Here is a 21,812-nt window from a genome sequence, read left to right on the forward strand (position 1 = left end):
ATTCAAATGCCCAAAGGCCCAAACCAAGTTGCCCAACCCATATTATTTTGGTTTTGTTGGCAGTGTGAATTGTGTTTTTCTTTTTCTGCTTGAATATTTTAAAATTGCATGCTTTAGTCTCCAAAAAGTTTGAAAAGTCAAGCCTAAAATTAATAATAAAACCAAGAAAACAAAATAAAACTATTATTATTTTTTTAATATGAACAATGTGTAGATTCAAAAGAAGGTACACATTTGTAATCATAGGACTGCGGTAATAAATAGTAATCCAGCGCTTTCAATTTTATAAAATGGAAACAGGACAATTAATTATTTAAATTATAATCCTTTTCCTGCACGTTAACAACTCTATAAATATGAGATTATCAACCCTTAATAGTATGTTATGTCACAGGATTCCCTCATAATTAAATTTACATTGTACCTCCTAAGATATAGAAATCTATGAAGAAAAAGACATGAAAATGATGGCCTAGTCAATCCTAAAAATTTGAAATAAAAACCAAGAAAATAAAATGCAACACATTTATACATCTCCCATAATAACCAAACCCAATAAATTGCAAATAAGACAAGGAAAACACAAAAACTAAGCGAATCATTAAAAAATAGTACATAGAAATATTATTAAAACCAGCCAATTAAAATGAAAAATAAATTATAGCAGAAGTGGTAAAATTTTTAATCTAAGTCAAATAAGATCTTTTTTATAGAAGAGTTAATACTACTATATACTACTCGCATCCTTCATTAAACATTGTTTAACTTGGCACATATTTTTAAAAATATAGTAAAAAGTAAATGAAAAAGTTAGTAGATCGTGGGTCTTATTTTTATATAGTACTCTCTCCGTCCTAACTAAGTTGAGTCATTTCTTTTTTGCACTCATTTTGAAAAAACCGTACTCCCTCCGTCCCCGATTAAGAGTCACACTTTTCCATTTCGGTCCGTCTCCAATTAAGAGTCACACTTCATTTTTACCATAAATAGTAAGTAGGTCTCACATTCCACTAACTCGATTCACTCATATTTTATTATAAAACCAATATAAAAAAATGGGTCCCACATTCCAATAACTTTTTCAACCAACTTTTCATTACATTTCTTAAAACTCGTGTCCGGTCAAAGTCATCCTAATCAGGGACGGAGGGAGTAATAAATAGTCAAATTGGATATATAGAAAAGTAAAAGTGAGAATAATGTAGAGGAAAGTTTTATCTTCATTATTCTCGCTTTTACTTTATCATATACTATCCACTTTAACTATTTTTTACGAATTTTTTAAAATGAGTGCAAAAGAAAATTGACTCAACTTTCTTGGGACAAAGAGAGTATTAATTTATACAGCATCTTTCCCCTAATATGTATCCCGCTTTGACCCAACACGAGTTTTAAGAAATGTAATAGAAAGTGAATTAAAAGGTTGGTGGAACTTGAATCCTTCTTTTATGTATTAAGTTTATAACAAAAAATTAGTCGGAATGAGTTAGTGGAATGTAAAGTCAACTACCAAAAATGATAAAAAATGAAGTGAGACAATTAATATAGGACGGACCAAAATGAAAAATTGGGACAAATAATAGGGTCAAAGAGTTATAAAATATGAGTAGAATGGATTAGTGGAATGTGGAGTCCAATACTATAAGTATGAAAAGTAAGAGTATCTACTCCATCTGTTTCATAATAAAAGTCACGCTTCATTTTTACTATAAATGATAAGTAGGTTTCATATTCCACTAACTCACTTTACTCACATTTTATTATAAAATCAATATAAAAAAGTGGGTCTTATAATCCACTAACTTTTCAAACTCACTATTCTTTACATTTCTTAAAACGTGCTCACAACAAGAGTAACTTTTATTGTGGGACGGAGGGAGTAACTGGGAACAAAAGAAAATATATATTGATGCCAATTAATAGGAAAGCGGAGGGTGTAATACTCCATCCGTATGCAATAAAAAATTTGAGTGTGAGTTTTAAAATATGTGAATCCAATTTTGATATATAGAACAAGAAATGAGGATTTTAAATGCAGACGTCCATTAATAATAAAATGAGACTTTATTTCATAGTCACGGATAGTACTTATTTGCATATAGCCATATACAATAGAGTACTAGTAATAGTAATAGTTTGTATAATCGATTTTATCCTCAAAATGTAATAGGCTATCACACATGAATCCCCTATTTAAGAGCATGCTATTCTTATATGAATATTGTCACGCCACCCTTTTACTCACATGACCACCATACAAACCTCACTTAGCTTCCCCGCCGGCATCACTTCCCATCGGCTTCCACACCGGCTGCCACCCCCGTCAAGGAGATGTCGTCGCCTTGCTTGTAATAGCTCCAAGGGTGGAACAGGGTAAGTAAGAACATTACACGGAACATATAAAGTTATATTATATTTATAATTGAGTTAACTGTATTCGGAAAAAAATAAAAATAAAATTGTTTTTCATGCTATTTGGATTCTGAAGTTACATTCCTCAAGAAATATGATATATATTCTCGCAATATTTAGGATGGTCGGGTTTCATGCCATCGAACTACAAGTTCGAGAATATGAGTTGGATCAATTTGGAGTTGTGAATAATGCTGTTTATGCCAATTACTGTGAGACTAGTAAGACTACTCCAAATCAATTATTTCTTGTAGAAAATTATCAACTATTATGTATATGTAGCATATAACTTTTCGTAATATATATACTTGTGTTTATAATATTTGCAAATTATACAAACTCCCAAATACGCGACAGTAGAGATATCAATCAGGTAAGTTTAGAAATTGCTGACTAATCAGACCATATATAAATCGAGGTATAAATTTCTAAACTCTATTCAGAAAGAAAAAAGAAGTATGATCTTGTGAAAGGATGAATCTATTATTAATTATTTGGTGATTGAATTATGAATAGGTATGTTCCAAGTCTTCCATATGGTTGGATTTAGTGATGAAGCAATACCAGCACTCCTTGAATCGTCATACAAATTCAGTTCGCTTTTAAGGGTATGAAATATTTAGTATTCCGTACACTTATTTTTTAAAGGTTGATTGGCTATAAATTTGTCAACTATTAATTAGTGAATTCTTGAATTTATTAAAAAATTGTTAACAAAATGAAAAAGGAAAACTCACTAGTTGTTGCCCAGTCCATCCTTTTCTTTTGTCTAATAAAAACACGGGGAAATTTTAAAAATACTATTATGTTATCATGTTTTGAATTTTAAATTGTGATTACAGAAGAAGGACAGGTTCTTGATCAAAGGGAGAATATATAAATTCTCTCCTGCTCGAATGTATCTTGAAAACTTCATTTTCAGACTACCAGATGAAGAGGTTTGTTCCACTAAAAAACAACTTATCTACTTGCATTTGAAAGTTCTAAAAAATTACAATAATATAGGATACAAAAAAAAGCGTGTATAAATTAAAGATAAATTAACTTTTTTTTTATTTTTTTATTTTAGGACGTTTCGAAGCGTCCTCTAAACATAAATTAATATTCTTAATCGCATTAAAAATATCTTTAATGATTTTTTTTTCATTGTTCATTATATATTTATTCAAAATGATTTTAATGTTTTGGTGTTAAAGTTTGATTATTTTCTCCAACAAAATTGTACATGAACATAGTACCAAGTATGGGTTTAGACAATCCACATAACTTAATAATTTTAAAATACGAAAAAGCCCAAAAGGAGTTTGCCCGTTTAGGTACATCCAATAATATTAATAATTATTACTGTTATATCAATTAAAGATTTATTTAAAAGCAGAATATAAATTTTCCTTAATATTTTAAATAATATTTTTATAAATCATATTTCCAGAAATCATATTCTCAATAGAGTGAACTACATAAATGGTACCTGATCTTTCACTTTCGCACATAAATGGTACCTGATCTTTATTTTATATCGTTTTTGGTACCCAGTGACCAAAATAACCCTAGGTACCAAACATGTGATTTTTTTTTCATGGAGGATATTTTTAGAAATTTCAACCAAAGTACCAAATTTGTGATTATTTTTTCTTCCTTTGTTATTTCTCTTTTTCTTCTTTAGTTTTTCTTCTTCTTTCTTTTTTCTTTCTTTTCTTCTTTCTTTTTAGTATTTTATCTTCCTTTCTTTTTTCTTTTTTCTCCTTAGTTTATGTTTCTTATCTTTTCTTTTCTTTTCTTTTTCTTCTTTCTTTTTAGTGTTTTATACATACATCTAATTGCATTCACAATATAAATAAAAAACAAAATACCTAATTAAAATAATTATTTAAAGTAATTAACAATTGAATATTTTTTATTAAATTATTGGATACTCATTTTAAGGTTGAAACACCTAACTAAAAATATTCAATTTTTTATATCATTATGAATACAATTCAGAATGTTAAATTTTTATTAGGCTATATTAATTAGTTACTAATTTAATGTAAAATAATAATAATAATAATAATAATAACAACAATAATAATAATTAATAATATTTATTATTATTACATAATATTATGTGATTCATAATTTATATAATTATACTAAAATTATTTATTAATTACTATCAGTTTTTAATATTATAACAATAATATTATTAGGATTTAAATAATCAAATATAATTATAACTATAAGAATATTTAAGTATATCTCTATTTGAATCATATTAAAAATGAATTAATTATTAATTTATAAAATCAAAATAATAATATTAATATTGATTAATAATAATAGTATAAAGAGTGAGGAGAATGAGAGAAGATAATTATAATATCACTTTTGGTACTAATTTTATGTATGCCCAAAATACCCTCTATGACATAAATGGAAAAATATATTTGTTTAAAAGGCATTTTTAGAAGAAAATTACATCAGGTACCAAAAATGTGATTTATAGGTACCAAAAACGATATAAAATAAAGATCAGGTACTATTTACATATGAAAATGAAAGATCAGATACCATTTATGTAGTTCACTCTTCTCAGTAACATAGTACTACTACAATTTCCTCACAAAGAGACAAACCATAAAAGTTTGCTGCACACTTTTATACTCCCTGCCATGACTAGTAATTAAAATTTGTGATATAAATAAATTTTAAAACAATTTTATTTTTAACCCCTTATTTTTTTGTGTAGCTTATTTTGGAGAATAAAGTTACCGCGGTTGTACTTGACAAGAGTTCACACCCAATTCGTCTTCCTCCATTCGTCAAATCAGGAATCGATGAATTAAACAAAAGTGATAAGCAACATTTGTTGTAAATCATTGTTTATTTATGAATATACTATGTGTTAAGTGTAATGTATTTAATAAATTGTACTACCTGTTTTGTTCATAGCCTATTGATATAGTGGGTTTGGTACCTTCCAATTTAATGTGTTGTGTACATTTGATAATTAGTACTACTATATACCAAAGCCCAATGGGCCTTCAAAAGCCTATCCTGGCCTGCATGAATAATCAACTACTCCTGAAATAAATACTAGTAGTAATAAATTCAACCTGGATACATCCAATCCTAATTGTGATTAAAAAGTAAAAATAAAATACAGTAAAATGAAAAAGGAATAAAACTTAATATCAGTAGCTAGATCTCAAGTATCCTTGCTCCTTGGGAACTAAAAATTTCCTAATATCTCATCATTTAATTTCATCATAAGTGCATTTGCTTCTACTTATATCTATTATTGGAGCTAACAGCATTAAAAATACATCATTAATTACATCCAAAATGTTGAATAATTTCTTTACCACATTCATACATGCTTTCCGCTTTGTAGTACAACCCCTACCAAACCCTAATTCCTAAGCAATAATTTGTTGATCTTATTATTGCTTAGGAAGCGTCAGTGAAAATTTTAAAAATAAAGTATAACGCAAATAAAGACGCAATTAGCAAGCGTCAATGAATTAATTGGAGACACTTTTAAGTACATTTCGGGAAACTTTTTAATAGTGTCTTAACGTTAGGAAGGATGTGAAAGTTAGGACGCTTTTATGAATTGCATTGGAAAATATGTGGAGATGTAATTTAAAAGCGTCTTCAAATTAATTCACTGACGCTTGCTAATTGCGTTTTTATTTTTATTTGGTACATCACCAATAACGACGCTTTTTAAAGCGTCAGTGAAATATTTAGAAACAAAAAATAGCGTCCCGAGTTGACTAAAAAAGCGTCCTTAGATGTGTTTTTTTATTGTAGTGATACATGCTTTCCGCTTTGTATTACAACTCCTACCAAACCCTAAATCCTAAGCAAATTAATTGAATTGTTACTTATTTTAAATTAATTAAATTAATTTCTCAATCATCATCAAAATTTATGATTTTACTACCAATATTTAAGTTTGTATGGAAATCTAGAAATCGGCCAAAACTCTTTATATTAACAACAATTGCTGAAAAAATATAATAACAACCAATGACTTAAGAAACCAATTTGTTTAATGCTATCCAAAGTAATGGCTTAAATCTATCCTACTATTTTAACTTCTAGTAAAACAAGACGAAAAAGCTTTCTCTATAATCGGAGTATTTAGCATAAGTAATAATTTTTAATTAGTAACACTAATTAATAGTACCATTGAACAATCCTAAATTAACACATGTAAAAATTTTAAATATTTTTCAACTTATATTTTTCTTATAATTCATTGTCAAAACTTTTTTATTTTCTATGAAAAAAGTTTGATTTTAACTAACTCCCGTAAAACTATTTTTCTGCGTTCGCCCATGCAGTTGACGATGATTTTGCACGAGGTTCTAAGACTATACCCTCCAGCAATAATATTCAACCGCATCCTCAAAAACGATACCGACCTCGGGAACATGACCCTCCCCGGCGGAGTGCACGTGCTGCTGCCGATAGTCCTGATCCATCGCGACAAGCACCTCTGGGGCGAAGACGCCAACGAGTTCAAGCCGGAGAGATTCTCCGAAGGAATCGCCAAAGCAACACAAAATCAGCTCTCCTTCTTCCCCTTCAGCTGGGGCCCTAGGGTTTGCATCGGCAACAATTTTGCCCTAATTGAGGCCAAGATGGCTCTGGCTATGATCCTCCGCCGCTTCTCGTTCGAGCTCTCCCCGGCTTACACGCACGTGCCGTCGTTCGTCTTCTCGCTCCAGCCCCAGCACGGGATTCATCTCACCTTAAGGAGACTCCATAAATGATTTTATTTTATTGTACGTTTATGCTTTCCTTTGGCTTGTGTTGATACTGATGTAATATTACCAAATATCATGATAATTGAAATGTTTTTTTTAAAAAATTTTTAGGGTTCATTGCCTATAATATCAGCAAGTTATGATTAAATTCGGGTTTATCCATTTTTTCATATAAATCATGAAGTTTAAAAATTTGTACTAGTCTTTTAATTTCTTAAGCTCAAAATTACGTCGTTTAGAATTGTCTACGTCTTCACACTTATATACATTTATGTCACTATTCAATGACAATAACAAAATTTTATGCGTGTGCGCCAATTTAGCATCATCGAATTTGTCTCCAAAAAAGTTATCATGGGTCAAATTTTGGTGTGGACGAATCAGAAATTTGACCAAATTTTGTGATATTATAGGCAATTAGCCCTTTTTCTTATTGATTAAGTGGAGAGGGTTTTTGGTTACCGACTGGATTATTTTTCGTCAATAACCACTAAAAATCTGTCGACAATCAAGATTTTTGGCACGTTCGTTTCGGGAAAAAGCCTGTCAGGAATTTACCAACATATTTATCATCAATCCATCGGTAATTAGAAGCAGCTTAACAATCTTTGATATATAGGTGTTTGAACTAGCTAGTTACTTAGCTTTTCTCTCGTAGTATTAATTTTCATTAAATTTATCAAGTTAATTTTAAGTCTTCATTTAATTTTCGGGACCTCTAATTATTTTCTTATGGGGTGAGAATAGATGCTAAGAAAATCCATTATAGTAAAACGTTTGTATAATCTAGAAGAACTCTGAATCAAGACACCTAACATGGTTATTAGGCACGTACTATACTATAGTCTAATGTGTAGGATTATTAATTAAGAGTAAAGACCAAAACTGGTCCTGAACATATAGTCAATGGGCTTAGTTATAATCTGAAGGATTCTTAATCGAATAGTTCGACAACCTGAACATACGGACACAAATGGATTTACTCAATTAACATTTCTAATGACTATATTCTTTTCCTCTATTTCTCAACTCTGGATTCGCCATTGAGTGTCAGCGGATTGATATTATTGAATACTAGTAGTATATTGTACGGAGTATAAGAAATTAAAATAGTCATACGTGTGTGGATAGATATTATGAAAAAGTACACAAAATAATAAATATAGAAAACTAAATACCATTGAATTGATACTATTGTATACTATGTAGTCTATAATAATTACGATTGATAATTAAAGCTAAGATGAGAGGTACTTCCTTTCATACAAGCTTTAGCCTCCAAAAAGTTTAAAATTAATAATAAAACCAAGAAAACAGAATAAAAATTATTTTTTTAAATATCAACAATGTGTAGATTCAGAAAAAGTACACATGTGTAATCATAGGACTGCGGTAATATTTAAGCAATTCAGCGCTTTCAATTTTCTAAATTTCCAATTTGATAGTACTAAAATGGAAACAGGGCAATTAATTATTTAAATTATAATGCTGCACGTAACAACGCTATAAATATGAGATTATCAACCCTTAATAGTATGTTACGTCACAGGACCCCCTTATAATTAAATTTACAGTGCACCTAAGATATAGAAATCTATGAAGAAAAAGAGACACGAAAAAGATAGCCTCGAAAAAGTTTGAATAGTCAATCCTAAAAATTTAAAATAAAAACCAAGAAAAACCCAACAAAATGCAACACATTTATATACTCCTCCCCATAATAACCAAACCAAGTAAATTGCAAATAAAATAAGGAAAAACCGAAAACTAAGCGAATCATTAAACATATTAATAGAAATATTAATAAAATCAGCCAATCAAATGAAAAATAAATTATAGCAGAAGTGGTAAAATTTTTAATCTAAGTCAACTAATATCTTTTTAATAGAAGAGTTAATCCATTCACCATTGATTGACACAGTTTGACTTAGCACAGATTATAAGAAATGCGTGGAAAAACGGAGGAAAAAGTTAGTAGACTTTTATACTCCATCCATCCCCTAATATGTATCTCACTTTGACACAGCACGAGTTTTAAGAAATGTGATAGAAAGTAGGTTGAAAAAGTTAGTGGCACGTGAGTCCTACTTTTATGTACAGTTTTATAATAAAAAGTGAATCGGAATGAGTTAGTGGAATGTGGACACCACCCACTACTATAAGCGATAAAAATGAAGTGAGACAATTAATGTGGGACAGACCAAAATGGAAAATTGGGACAAATAATGAGGGACAAAGAGAGTATTAAAATATGAGTAAAATGAGTTAGTGAAATGTGAAGTGCATTATTAAAAACAGTAAAATTAAGAGTGTCAATTAATTGGAGACGGAAGAAAAAGAAAATTGATGTAAATTAACGGAGTACGAAATAATCGATTTTATCCTCAAAATGTAATAGGCAATCACACATGAATCCCCTATTTAAGATCATGCTATTCTAATATGAATCTTATCACGCCACCCTTTTATGATATGACCACCATATGGACTCCACTTAGCTTCCCCACCGGCTTCACTTCCCATCGGCTTCCACCCCGGCTACCACCACCGTTGAGGAGATGTCGTCGCCTTGCTTGTAATAGCTCCAAGGGTGGAAAAGGGTAAGTAAGAACATTACACGGAACATATAAAGTTACAATTAAAGTAATTATATTCGAAAAATAAATTAAAAATTTGTTTTTCATGCTATTCGGACTCAGGAGTTACATTCCTCAAGAAATGTAATATATATTCTCGCAATATTTAGGATGGTCGGATTTCATGCCATTGAACTACAAGTTCGAGAATATGAGTTGGATCAATTTGGAGTTGTGAATAATGCTGTTTATGCCAATTACTGTGAGGCTAGTAAGTCTACTCCAAACCAATTATTTCTTGTAGAAAATTATCAACTATTATGTATATGTAGCATATAACATTTCGTAATATATATACTTGTTTTTATAATATTCCCAAATTATACAAACTCCCAAATATGCGACAGTAGAGATGTCAATCAGATCGGTCTAGCGGATTTTCGATCAATTTTAATTGACTTGCTGACTAATCAGACTATAAATCGAGAGGTTATAAATTTCCAACTCTATTCCGAAATAAAAAAGAAGTATGATCTTGTGAAAGGATAATTCTGTTATTAATTATTTGGTGATTGAATAGGTATGTTCGAAGTCTTCCACATGGTTGGATTTAGTGATGAAATGATACCAGCACTTATTGAGTCGTCATACAAATTCATTTCTCCTTTAAGGGTATGAAATATTTAGTATTCCGTACACTTATTTTTTTAAGGTTAATTGGCTATAAATTTGTCAACTATTAGTGAATTCTTGAATTTATTAAAAAAATTGTTAACAAATTGCAAACCTTGAAACGAAAACTTATTACTTGTTACCCAGTTTCCTAATCTTGGAACTTTTATCTGTCTTTTTCTTTTGTCTAATAAAAACATGGGGAAATTTTAAAAATACTATTGTGTTATCATGTTTTGAAGTTTAAATTGTGATTACAGAAGAAGGACAGGTTCTTGATCAAAGGGAGAATATATAAATTCTCTCTTGCTCGATTGTATCTTGAAAACTTCATTTTCAGACTACCAAATGAAGAGGTTTGTTCCATTAAAAAAAAACTTAACTACTTGTATTTTAATGTTTTAAAAAATAACAACAATTTAGAACGCAAAAGAAAGTGTCTCTAAATTAAGGACAAATTAACTTAATCTTTTGCTATTTTAGGACGCTTCCATTTGCATCCTCTAGACATAAATTAGTATCCTTAATTGCATTAAAAAATTGTCTTTAGCGGTGTTTTTTTCTTTAGGTGTTCATTATATATTATCCAACATGGTTTTAATGTTTTGGTGTCAAAGTTTGATTATTTTCTCCAACAAAATTGTACATGAACATATTACCAAATGGAGTATGTGTTTAGACAATCCACATAACTTAATAATTTTAAAATGTGAAAAAGCCCAAAAGGAGTTTGCCCGTTTAGGTACAGCCAATAATATTAATAATTATTATTGCGATATCAATTAAAATTTTATTTAAAATTTTTAATGTAATTTCTAAGCGTATGGTTCATATTTATGCATTTAACAATAATAATTAATAATAGTAGTATTAACACTAATATATTATTATTATTATTATTATTATTATTATTATTATTATTATGTTTTAAGTTAATACTACCTCCGTCCCCCAAAATTTGCTACACTTTGACCTGACACGGGTTTTAAGAAATGTAATGGAAAGTGAGTTGAAAAAGTTGGTGGGATGTGGGTCCTACTCTAAAGTATTAGTTTTATAATAAAATGTGAGTAGGAATGAGTTAGTGGAATATGGGGTCCACTACCAAAAATGGTAAAAATGAAGTGTATCAAATTTTCAGGGACGGACCGAAATAGTAAACTGTATCAAATTTTCAGGGACAGAGGTAGTAACTTATAAAGCAAATTTCAATTTAATTTTTAAAACTATGGATTATTTGTTGTATTATTATTATTTTATTATTATTATTATTATTATTATTATTATTATTATTATTATTATTATTATGTTATTATTATCTCAGTTAGTAGTTTTATTAAAAGAGGGAACATCTTTTTTGGTCCACGAACTTTGCCAAAGTATCATTTCAGGTCCGTGAACTTTGAAAATATCATTTCAGGTCCATCAACTATGGGTTAATATCATTTGAAGTACTTTTTAACTATTTCCAAGTTTTTTTGGACAAAAATACCCTTGATACCTTAAAAGGTATATATTTTTAATAAACTTATCCTATACTCATATTTTTTATAAATATTTTTACTATATATTTTTGATGAATTTTTAAAATATAATTTGACCTTCAATATTATCACTTAATTTTGTAATTAAGTGACATGCAAGAAAAGATCCTTATTAAATTTTTTATTATTAAAGAAAAGTTCTTTATTCAATTTTAAAATTCTTTAATATAAAAATTGAAGAAGCAATTTTACTTGTCAAATAATTAAGTGATAATATTGAAGGTCAAATTATATTTAGAAAATTCGTCAAAAATATATTGTAAAGATATTTATAAAAAATATGACTATATGATAAGTTTATTAAAAATATATATCCTTTAAGGTATCGAGGGTATTTTCGTCCAGAAAAACTTAGAAATAGTAAAAAAGTACTTCAAATGATATTAACCCATAGTTGATGGACCTGAAATGATATTTTCAAAGTTCACGGACCTAAAATGATACTTTGGCAAAGTTCGTGGACTAAAAAAGATGTTCCCTCTTATTTAAAATATTCTTTCTCAAACTCAACTAAAACTTAAATAAAATAAATTCAGAATCTTAAAAATTTCCCTTGATGTTTTAAAGCACATTGTAAGTAATTATATTTTTTTTAGATCATATTTCCAGAATCATATTCTCAATAACATAGTACTACTACAATTTCCTCACAAAGAGACGAGCCATAAAAGTTTGGTGCACACTTTTATTCTCCTGCCATGACTAGCAATTAAACTTTGTGATATAAATAAATTTAAAAACAATTTTATTTTTAACCCCTAATTTTTGTGTGTAGCTTATTTTGGAGAATAAAGCTACCGCGGTTGTACTTGACAAGAATTCACACCCAATTCTGCTTCCTCCATTCGTCAAACCAGGAATCGATGAATTCAACAAAAGTGATAAGCAACATTTGTTGTAAATCATTGTTTATTTATGATTCATTGTGTTAAGTGTAATAATCAATATATGTAATAAATTGGGCCTGTTTTGTTTATAGCAATAAAGTGGGTTTGGTACCTTCCAATTTATTGTGTTTTGTATATTTGATAATTACTACCAAAGCCCAATGGGCCTTCAAAAGCCTATCCTGGCCTGCATGAATAATCAACTACTCCCGTATACATTAGCTAAAACTAAACCAAATGCTGAAATAAATACTTCATCTATCTCGTAGAAATAGATCATTTAAGGTGAGATCGACACGAGTTTTAATGTATAATTGATAAAGTAAAAGAGAATGAGAAAAAGTAGTTGAAATTGTATAGTGGGATTGTAGGGCCACAAATGATAAAGGAAAAAGAATAAGAAAAATGTTATCATAAATAGAAGTGGACTATTTCTATGGGTACAGACAAAAATGAAATATGGCCTATTTCTATGGAACGGAGGGAGTATAAATTCTACCGAGATACATCCAATCCTAATTGTAATTAAAAAGTAAAAATAAAATGAAATTGAATAAAAGAATAAAACTTAATATCATGGCTAGATCTCAAGTATCCTTGGGAACTAAATTTCCTAATATCTCATCATTTAATTTCATCATAGGTGCATTTGCTTCTACTTATATCTATTATTGGAGCTAACAGCATTAAAAATTCATCATTAATTACATCCAAAATGTTGAATAATTTCTTTACCACATTCATACATGCTTTCCGCTTTGTAGTACAACCCCTACCAAACCCTAATTCCTAAGCAAATTAATTAAATTAAAGAGCTATATTCTTGATGGTCAAATATATCATGCTTGCATTAAATATTTAGGAATTAATTAAATTTATACTTATTACTATAAATTAATTTTATTCTATTGTTATTTTCTTGGTCGATGAGGTCTAGTCCAAATGATAAAATATTTCCTTAGCTTCTGTATCGATTTGTCCTACTTTTATTGTTAATGCTACTATTTGTAACTTATAAATATCCAATATAAAATTCATGGTATGAAAATTTCAGTGTTTTTTGCGATTAAATTTGAAAATTTTAGTACCTTGTTCGGTTTTATTTTTTATTTTAATTTTAATCTGTTTTTTGTTTTCAATTTAAATCCTATTGCTTTAGTTTAGTTGTATAACCATTAATTATAATTCACTAATATCCAGTTAGGCATTAGTAATTTAAGATTTTGAATTTTTAGGTGATAATTTATTATATTAGGGTTGGTTATACCATAAGTACGGTATGGTATATAGGTTAATTATAACTTATAAGCTTCAGTTTTTAGTAGTACTCCTTATTCATTGGAATTGACTACATTTTAATCATTTTTTATAATGTGTAGATTCAACTTAAAATACATTTCACTATATTTTGTGCAACTTAATTAATTAAGGAAATTAGGTGTGTGTGTATATATATACATGTTCAAGTTGTGCCTTACCATTGTGGTGCAATTTTTATCTAACTGAAAAAATGTTAAATAATTCTTTAACTCACATTCCCTCACAATCGGCGTTTAGCTTCCCCGTCGTTCCGAGACGGCATGCCGAGCAGCTGCCACCTCTCGTTAGGAGCTGCAATCGGCTTTCGCAGTGGCGGCCGCTGATGGCGAAGAGCACTGCAGTTGCTGTGAGTAATACATTAACCGGAGGTGGCAAAGGGTACTTGATTTTATTTTTAATACTATTGGATTGATTTTTTTTAATTGTTTATTTTTAATTTAAGTGTCATGAATTATAGAATTTGTCACAAAATTTTGTTGACAGGATGAGTTGGTTTTTCGAACTAGAACAAGAAGTCCGAGAGTATGAATTGGATCAATTTGGAGTAGTGAATAATGCTATATATTCCAATCTTTGTGAATATGGTAAGATACAAATATTATTGGTCTTTATCTATTGGGTAGAAATTGGATCCATGAATTTAAATTACGTGATGAAATATTATTTTATTATTTTTTTAAAAAAATAAGTTGTATTAATATTTTAATTTATTTTAAATTTTTAAAAAATTATCTAAATATAATTAAGTCTCATGGGTCACTCCTCCTATCACCTATTGGTTTTCGGATAGAACCCCGTGAATTTCTATCATGGTACCAGAGGTCCAGAGTGGGTCGCCAGCTGTGGCCAAATTAACTGACCCGTAGTATATCAGTGGTCCAACTTATCAGAAAAAAATCCAATCACTACAAGATTCACCTTGACAGATTTAAGGGAGAGTATATTGGCAGGTGAAACTAAAAAATAACATACAACTTCAACATCAACATCAGTGTCTAGTGAAACCACTATATAGATCTTAGAGACCACTCCTTCTATCACTAATTGATTTTAGGATGTAATTCCATGAATTTCAACCAATAATTATTAAAGGCTGACGATAAAAATGATAAATTTCAAATTTTCAAACATAACTAATAGTAAAACATTAAAGATCATGATAGATTCGATCCATAACCCTTTCCCATATATATAATATTATTTTCTCTATATATAATCATGTTTTTTATTCATAAAACAATATTTTTATAGGTATATCATACTAATATTTGGTGTTTGATCAAATGGATGAGATTCTAATATTTCATTAAGATATTGTGATTGAACAGCTACATACAAACTCCTTCATGAGATCGGTTTTGATGCTGATATAAAGTTAGCAGTGTCCGATGCCACAATCAAATATATCTCACCTTTGAAGGTATGGATTTATTTTAACATTTTTTATAGTATATGCTAATCTTTTTTATTTTCATTAAGAATTTTTAATATTAATGATTGGTATATAAAAATGAACTATTTTTAACACCAATGCATTATAAAAAATACCCAAACTTCGAAAAAACATTACTTCAAACTTATCCTATACCAATAAGGATCATGATATGATTGAAAATCAACAACAATTTTAAAAATATATATGTGGCTATTTACCGTTGTAATAATATTTGAATATACTATTTCACACGAACTTTTATCTCTGGTTTATTCATAGAGTGAACAATGTAACCCCAGGTACCAAACATGTTATTTTTTTTTATTATGGAGGATATTTTTAGAATTTCAATTAAATAGAACCAAATATGTGCTTTTTTTTCATTTTCTTCTTTCTTTTTAGTATTTTATCTTCCTTTCTTCTTTCTTTTTTTTTTTCCCTTAGTTTATGTTTCCTCTTTTTTCTTTTCTCTTCTTTTTCTTCTTTTTATAGTGTTTTATACATTCATCTAATTGCATTCATAATATAAATCAATAAAAAAAGACCTAATTAAATTAATTATTTAAAATAATTAAATCAATTGAATATTTTTAATTAAATTATTTATACTCATTTTAGGGTTGAAGCACCTAACTAAAAATGCTCAACTCTTTATCATTATGAATACAATTCACAATTTTAAATTTTGATTAAGACTCTATTGATTAGTTAATAATTTAATATAAAATAATAATTATTTATTAATTACTACTAGTTATTACTATTATAAAAATAATATTATTATAATATTAAACATAATTATAATTATAATTATAATTTTGATTAAAAATATTTAAATGATATTAAAAAATAAATTAATTATTAATTTATAACATCAAAATAATATTATTAATATTGATTAATAATAATAGTATAAAGAGTGGGGAGAATGAGAAAAGGTATTATAATATCACCTTTGGTATTAGTTTTGTCAATGCCCAAAATACCCTTTGTGACACAAATGGAAAAATGAATTTGTTTAGAGGCTATTTTTGGAATGAAAATTGCATCAGGTACCAAAAATGTGATTAATAGGTACCAAAAACAATATAAAATAAAGATCATGTACTGTTTATGTAGTTCACTCTTATTTATATATGTATTTTGTTTTGTTTTTATGCACAGAGGAAAGATAGATATATGCTAAAAGTGAGGCTATATGATTATTCAACTACTCGATTCTTTTTTGAGGAGCAAGTCTTAAGGCTACCAGATCATAAGGTTGGTGATTTTTTTCTCTCATTTTAATGCTATGAAATTAATTACTTTTAACAGTTTAACTACTTTTTTTCCCTAGTATATATGTGCCCGCATATGGTCATAATATATTCTCTTTGTCACTTAAAATAAAATTTGACGAGTTCAATGCGAATTTTAAAAAAATTAGTGTAGTGTGAGTGAAGAAAGTGTCCTGCATTAGTCGCAACTTTTTAAAAATTAAAACCCTACTAGCAAGCGAAACAATGAATCTATCGCTTCATGATCGAACCAATAGGTCTAGTCCGGTTTTAAAACATTGGTTAGTAGTAATTATTAAAAAATATATGACAAGTATAATATGAAAATAATAAATAAATTGATGTATATCGTGGAGTTGTGACTATGTTGTTGACTTTTAGTCAATTACAACTTTTGAAACTAAAATATTAAATCTTGACTTTTCAATTTTTTTACGATTGTCCCACAATGGTCTTGTTTTAGTTGGTAAAAAAATAAAATGACGTTGTTTTGTGATCACGTAATATTTGATTTTGTTACATTAGTTTCGATTTTGACATCATATTATAATACTGTAAAGGCTTTTTCTCATGATATTGTTCGTTGGGTGCAGCCGATTGTATGGGGTACGGCCACACTGATTCTACTAGACAAGAGGCTTCGTCCGACACAAATCACACCTTCGATGATTTCCCAATTCAATAAATTCCTACTAACACACACAAACAAATGATGCTCGAATTTTTAATAAACTTGGATTGTTGTATTTGTATTGTTCTTGTTATATGGGATATTGTATTTTTGTGTCGTTCTTTGTTGTTTTTTTTGCTAGGGAAACTTACGTGCATCTGCACGTACAACAATAATTTAATAAAACTGTTTTTATTTTTAATTCATTCTACCATTTGTTTCAATTTATTTTTGTAGGGGGTAATATCTACTTATAATGTTCTTTGTTTTAATTAGTTGGTGAATATAATTTTATATAGAGTACTGATAACTACAAAAGAAAAAAGTACTAGAGAATAACCAAAGTAATAAACTTTAATGATTTACAAACGTAATTTCGATGTACATAATTGAATCAACTTAATTTTGGGAGGTTTTGGAGATTTTGCTCAAACAAAAAGAGTACTAAAATAAAAGGAAAAAATAATGTTTTACCGGAAACTCTCTTACGAAGCAATTACCGACCACTATTCGTGCTTTAAAATTGTTCACTATATCCCAATTTACTAAACACTTTCACCTTTTAATTTACAGAGTATTTCAATTTTGGAAAACACTGATCTTTTATACTGACAACAATCTTTACAGTACCAGAATCAAACTAAATCTACCATTTCTCGATTTATGCGCAAGAACTATGCTAATCTTTTCTCTGTGTCATTCCAATTTTATTGGATGTCCTCAAAGGTACAAAATTAAATTAAATGTACAAAACAAAACAAAACAAAACAATGTATACTATTCCCTCTGTTCTATAGTAATAGAGTCATTTTGCCATTTTGGTACGTTCCAAAGTAATAGAGTCATTTCTTTTTTTTAGTAAAAGTCAACACATTTGTCCACACCTATTTTACTCTCTCTTACTTTTTTCTCTTTTCATCTCTCTACTTTTTTTCCATTTACACTTTATTCTCCATTTACTTAACTCACGTAACACATTTTTTTTTAATACTCCTCACCATGTATCATAATATTTGTCTATATATGTGTGTCCTAACTATTACTATTATTCCTTAGTTTTCTCTCCATAGTAGTGGAAATTTTGAAAATGGGAAACCCAACAAGAGACAAACAAGATTATTAATCCCAGACACGAAACAACGCTCCGTTTTCTTCGCAGATGTTGAAATTTTTGTCGACCTGTCTCTCCTCTCCATGTTTTGTCCAAATCCCCAACTTGCACATGCACAATATATGCATATCTCCACATCACAAATAAAAAATTATTCCAATATTAATATCTCTACATCTTCTTTATATATTACTCTCTCTCAAATTTACATCAAAAAATGAACTTGCCCTCAATCTTGTGCTCAATCCTGCTTGCTGCAGTGATAGCATGGGGAGTGAAATTACTGAATTGGGTCTGGCTGAGGCCGAGGAGGCTGCAGAAGCTGCTGAGGCACCAGGGGCTTAAAGGTAATTCCTACCGGCTTCTTCTCGGAGACATGAAGGATCTCATCTCAGTGATAAAACAAGAGCAGTTCAAACCCATCCAGCTCTCCGACGATCTTGCGCCGCATATGTTTCCTTATTTTCACCAAATCATCAGCAAATATGGTAAGATTTCTTCATAAAGAGAGAAAGAGAGAGATTCTACTTTGATTCTTCTTGGCTTTGATAGTTCAAATCAGAATCCTTAATAAGATGTATGCATCACATGAGTTAATTCGAATCTCGAGGTGGAAATTTTCGTAATTTCACTGCAAATGTAAATACAGTAAGGTGGTGTTCGATTTCCTAGATAAAATAGATTGACTATGACTAACTATCACATACTATCCATGAGATTCAATCTCGAACTAAATATAGTACAAATTTAATCATGGAATATAATCTTGCAAACCGAACACCCTCTGACTTTATGGATTCAGTGCAGTGTTTTCGTGATAACGAACTTTATTATGCAACAGGAGAGAATTGTTTCATATGGTTTGGACCGTCGCCGAGGTTGATCATCACTGATCCGAAGATTGTGAGAGAGATTCTTGCGAGGCCGGATATATTCCGGAAGCCGCTGCCCGATCCGATCGGGCAAACGGTGGCCGGAGGGCTGCTGTATCTCGAGGGCCAGAAATGGGCAAAACATAGGAAAATCATCAATCCAGCTTTTCACATGGACAAATTAAAGGTAAACATAATTTTTTTTTTTATATATATTTTGTAAAATTCATTGTTGACATTGGTGCAGAGTATGGTGCCGGTGATTGGTTTGAGTTGTTTGGACATGATGGGGAAATGGGAGGCTTTGGTGGGTAGTGATGGCAGCGGAGGCGATTCGGTGGTGGAGATCGACGTGTGGCCCTTTATTGAGGATTTCTCGGGCGATGTGATCTCGAGGGTGGCGTTCGGGAGTTCCCATGAGAAAGGGAGGAGGATATTTGAGCTCCAAAAGGAGCTGGTGAAGCTCGTTTTGGAGGTCATTCAGTTCATGTTCATCCCCGGTTGGAGGTAAACTTTAGCGTCAAAGTGTTTGGATAATTGAGCTTCGGAAATTAAATTTGTCCCCAAAAAAAAGTCCTTGTAGAAAATGACAAAAATTTTAATACGCAATAGTTGTATTTTAGTACTATTTTAATACGCAATGACAAAAGTATTTAGTTATATTTGCTTGTTGGTATATTTTGTAATTACGATGATGTATATAGGTAAATGCATTGTGAAAATATTTCATAATAAAAGCTAGCTAATTTTATTGGACCACCAAAATGAAAAATATAAGACATTTTTTAGGGACGAAGAAAATTCTTTTAAAATTTTATTTTACATAAACAATTTTCAAGATCTCGTAAGCTTCTGAACGTCTAGGTTTGTCCCGACCAAGGCCAACAGAAGAACCAAAGCAATGTCGGAGGAAATCCGATCACTGCTGAAGGGCATCATCGAGCAAAGAGAGAAAGCAATGGGGAGTGAAAAGAAAGTTGGCAGCGAAGGAGATCTCTTAGGTACATTGATGGAATCGAATAGAGAAGCTCACGGCATGAGCATCGAAGATGTGATCGAAGAATGCAAGCTCTTCTACTTTGCAGGCTCGGAGACAACCTCGCTAGTAGTGGTGTGGACATTGGTGATGCTCAGTAAGCATCAGGAATGGCAAGCTAGAGCGAGAGAGGAGGTTCTTCAAGTGTTCGGAGAGAGACATCCATCCTACGACGGCCTCAATCGCCTTAAAATCGTAAGATCGCATCCCCCTCCCTGACCAGGCCCAATCTCTTATAGGTAATTAAAAAAAACCAACATTTCAATTTTGACTTTAAAATGTCCCAGCCAAAAAATTCCGGTCCAAATTGCCTCTTGGAGTAATTTCAACATCTTCTTCAATATCCAGGGGCAATTTGGTCCTCAACTTTTTGACTAAGACATTTTAAAATAGAAATTGAAATGTTGAGTTTTTCTAGGAAATGACTCGAATTCCTAACCTAATAGTTGAGAGAGAAGCGCCTTATCATTAAGTTGCAGTTCATTGTCGATTTATATTTTTTTTTTTCATCCCATTAATAATGACTCATTCCAAAATAAATGAACTTTCTCTAAGCACAAAATATGTTTTTCTTAATTTACGTGCCTAAAAATAACGAGCTACTTATAATAGGACCGATGGAATATTACTACGGAGTAATAATTAGCTTTTATATCTTTGTTTTGCAGGTGACGATGATTTTGAACGAGGTGTTGAGGATGTACCCCTCGGTGCCACTGCTAGCTCGGGCGCCGACGGAGACGGTGAAATTGGGGGACATGACGGTGCCGGTTGGCGTGGATTTAATGCTGCTAATAGGGGCGATGCATCATGATCCGAAGATATGGGGCGATGATGTGAGCGAGTTCAAACCCGAGAGATTCGAGAGTGGAATGAGAGGGCAATCGGGGTTCATGCCCTTCAGTGGCGGGCCTCGTGTGTGCATAGGCCAGAACTTGGGCATGATCGAGGCCAAGATAGCCGTGGCGATGATGCTGCAGAGATTCTCGTTCGAGCTATCACCCTCGTATTTGCATACGCCGTTCTTGATCATCACCCTTCAGCCCCAGCATGGTGTGCCTCTGCTTCTGCGTAAGTTGAAGTAGCGGCGAACGCAGAAAAAAAAATTAAATATCCTTATTGCATAAAAATTTACAAAAAAATAATTGATAGTTTGATTCACATGTGTTTACTTTAAATGATAGTAAATGGATAAACATAAATATTTTTATTTTACGTTCACTATAATTCATTTTGATGGATA

At 30.3% G+C, this 21,812-nt stretch overlaps 5 protein-coding genes and 1 pseudogene across 5 annotated transcripts; 5 read left to right on the plus strand and 1 right to left on the minus strand.

Annotated features, from left to right (window-relative positions):
- Positions 1–2,236: 2,236 nt before the first annotated feature.
- On the plus strand, positions 2,237–5,266 carry LOC125217138 (acyl-acyl carrier protein thioesterase TE3, chloroplastic-like; the record flags this gene model as incomplete). The annotated part of the gene is made up of 5 exons (XM_089066110.1): positions 2,237–2,373; positions 2,533–2,633; positions 2,929–3,020; positions 3,255–3,350; positions 5,141–5,266. Coding segments are annotated over 5 exons (552 nt in total), but the record flags the coding sequence as incomplete, so codon positions are not given.
- Positions 5,267–6,737: 1,471 nt separating this feature from the next.
- On the plus strand, positions 6,738–7,175 carry LOC148931784 (cytochrome P450 72A14-like). The gene has a single exon (XM_089064885.1). It carries the CDS (start codon positions 6,738–6,740, stop codon positions 7,173–7,175), a length of 438 nt encoding a protein of 145 aa, XP_088921011.1.
- Positions 7,176–9,602: 2,427 nt separating this feature from the next.
- Positions 9,603–12,969, plus strand: LOC148931785 (acyl-acyl carrier protein thioesterase TE3, chloroplastic-like). Its single transcript, XM_089066109.1, has 5 exons — positions 9,603–9,769; positions 9,916–10,016; positions 10,326–10,417; positions 10,678–10,773; positions 12,737–12,969. The coding sequence occupies exons 1-5, from the start codon at positions 9,612–9,614 to the stop codon at positions 12,860–12,862; spliced, it is 573 nt and encodes a 190-aa protein (XP_088922235.1). The 5' UTR covers positions 9,603–9,611; the 3' UTR covers positions 12,863–12,969.
- Positions 12,970–14,205: 1,236 nt separating this feature from the next.
- Positions 14,206–17,756, plus strand: LOC125204157 (acyl-acyl carrier protein thioesterase ATL3, chloroplastic-like). The gene is made up of 5 exons (XM_048102728.2): positions 14,206–14,546; positions 14,652–14,752; positions 15,497–15,588; positions 16,768–16,863; positions 17,474–17,756. The coding sequence occupies exons 1-5, from the start codon at positions 14,359–14,361 to the stop codon at positions 17,591–17,593; spliced, it is 597 nt and encodes a 198-aa protein (XP_047958685.1). The 5' UTR covers positions 14,206–14,358; the 3' UTR covers positions 17,594–17,756.
- Positions 17,757–18,188: 432 nt separating this feature from the next.
- On the minus strand, positions 18,189–18,280 carry LOC148931786 (U6 spliceosomal RNA; annotated as a pseudogene).
- Positions 18,281–18,826: 546 nt separating this feature from the next.
- On the plus strand, positions 18,827–21,796 carry LOC125189030 (cytochrome P450 CYP72A219-like). The gene is made up of 5 exons (XM_048086199.2): positions 18,827–19,149; positions 19,503–19,720; positions 19,781–20,040; positions 20,398–20,764; positions 21,238–21,796. Exons 1-5 carry the CDS (start codon positions 18,879–18,881, stop codon positions 21,652–21,654), a joined length of 1,533 nt encoding a protein of 510 aa, XP_047942156.2. The 5' UTR covers positions 18,827–18,878; the 3' UTR covers positions 21,655–21,796.
- The last annotated feature ends 16 nt before the right edge of the window (positions 21,797–21,812 follow it).

The sequence above is a fragment of the Salvia hispanica genome, chromosome 2 (assembly GCF_029641045.1).
Source record: "Salvia hispanica isolate PSC_SH4W2 chromosome 2, Shi_PSC_v1, whole genome shotgun sequence".
NCBI lineage: Eukaryota > Viridiplantae > Streptophyta > Magnoliopsida > Lamiales > Lamiaceae > Salvia > Salvia hispanica.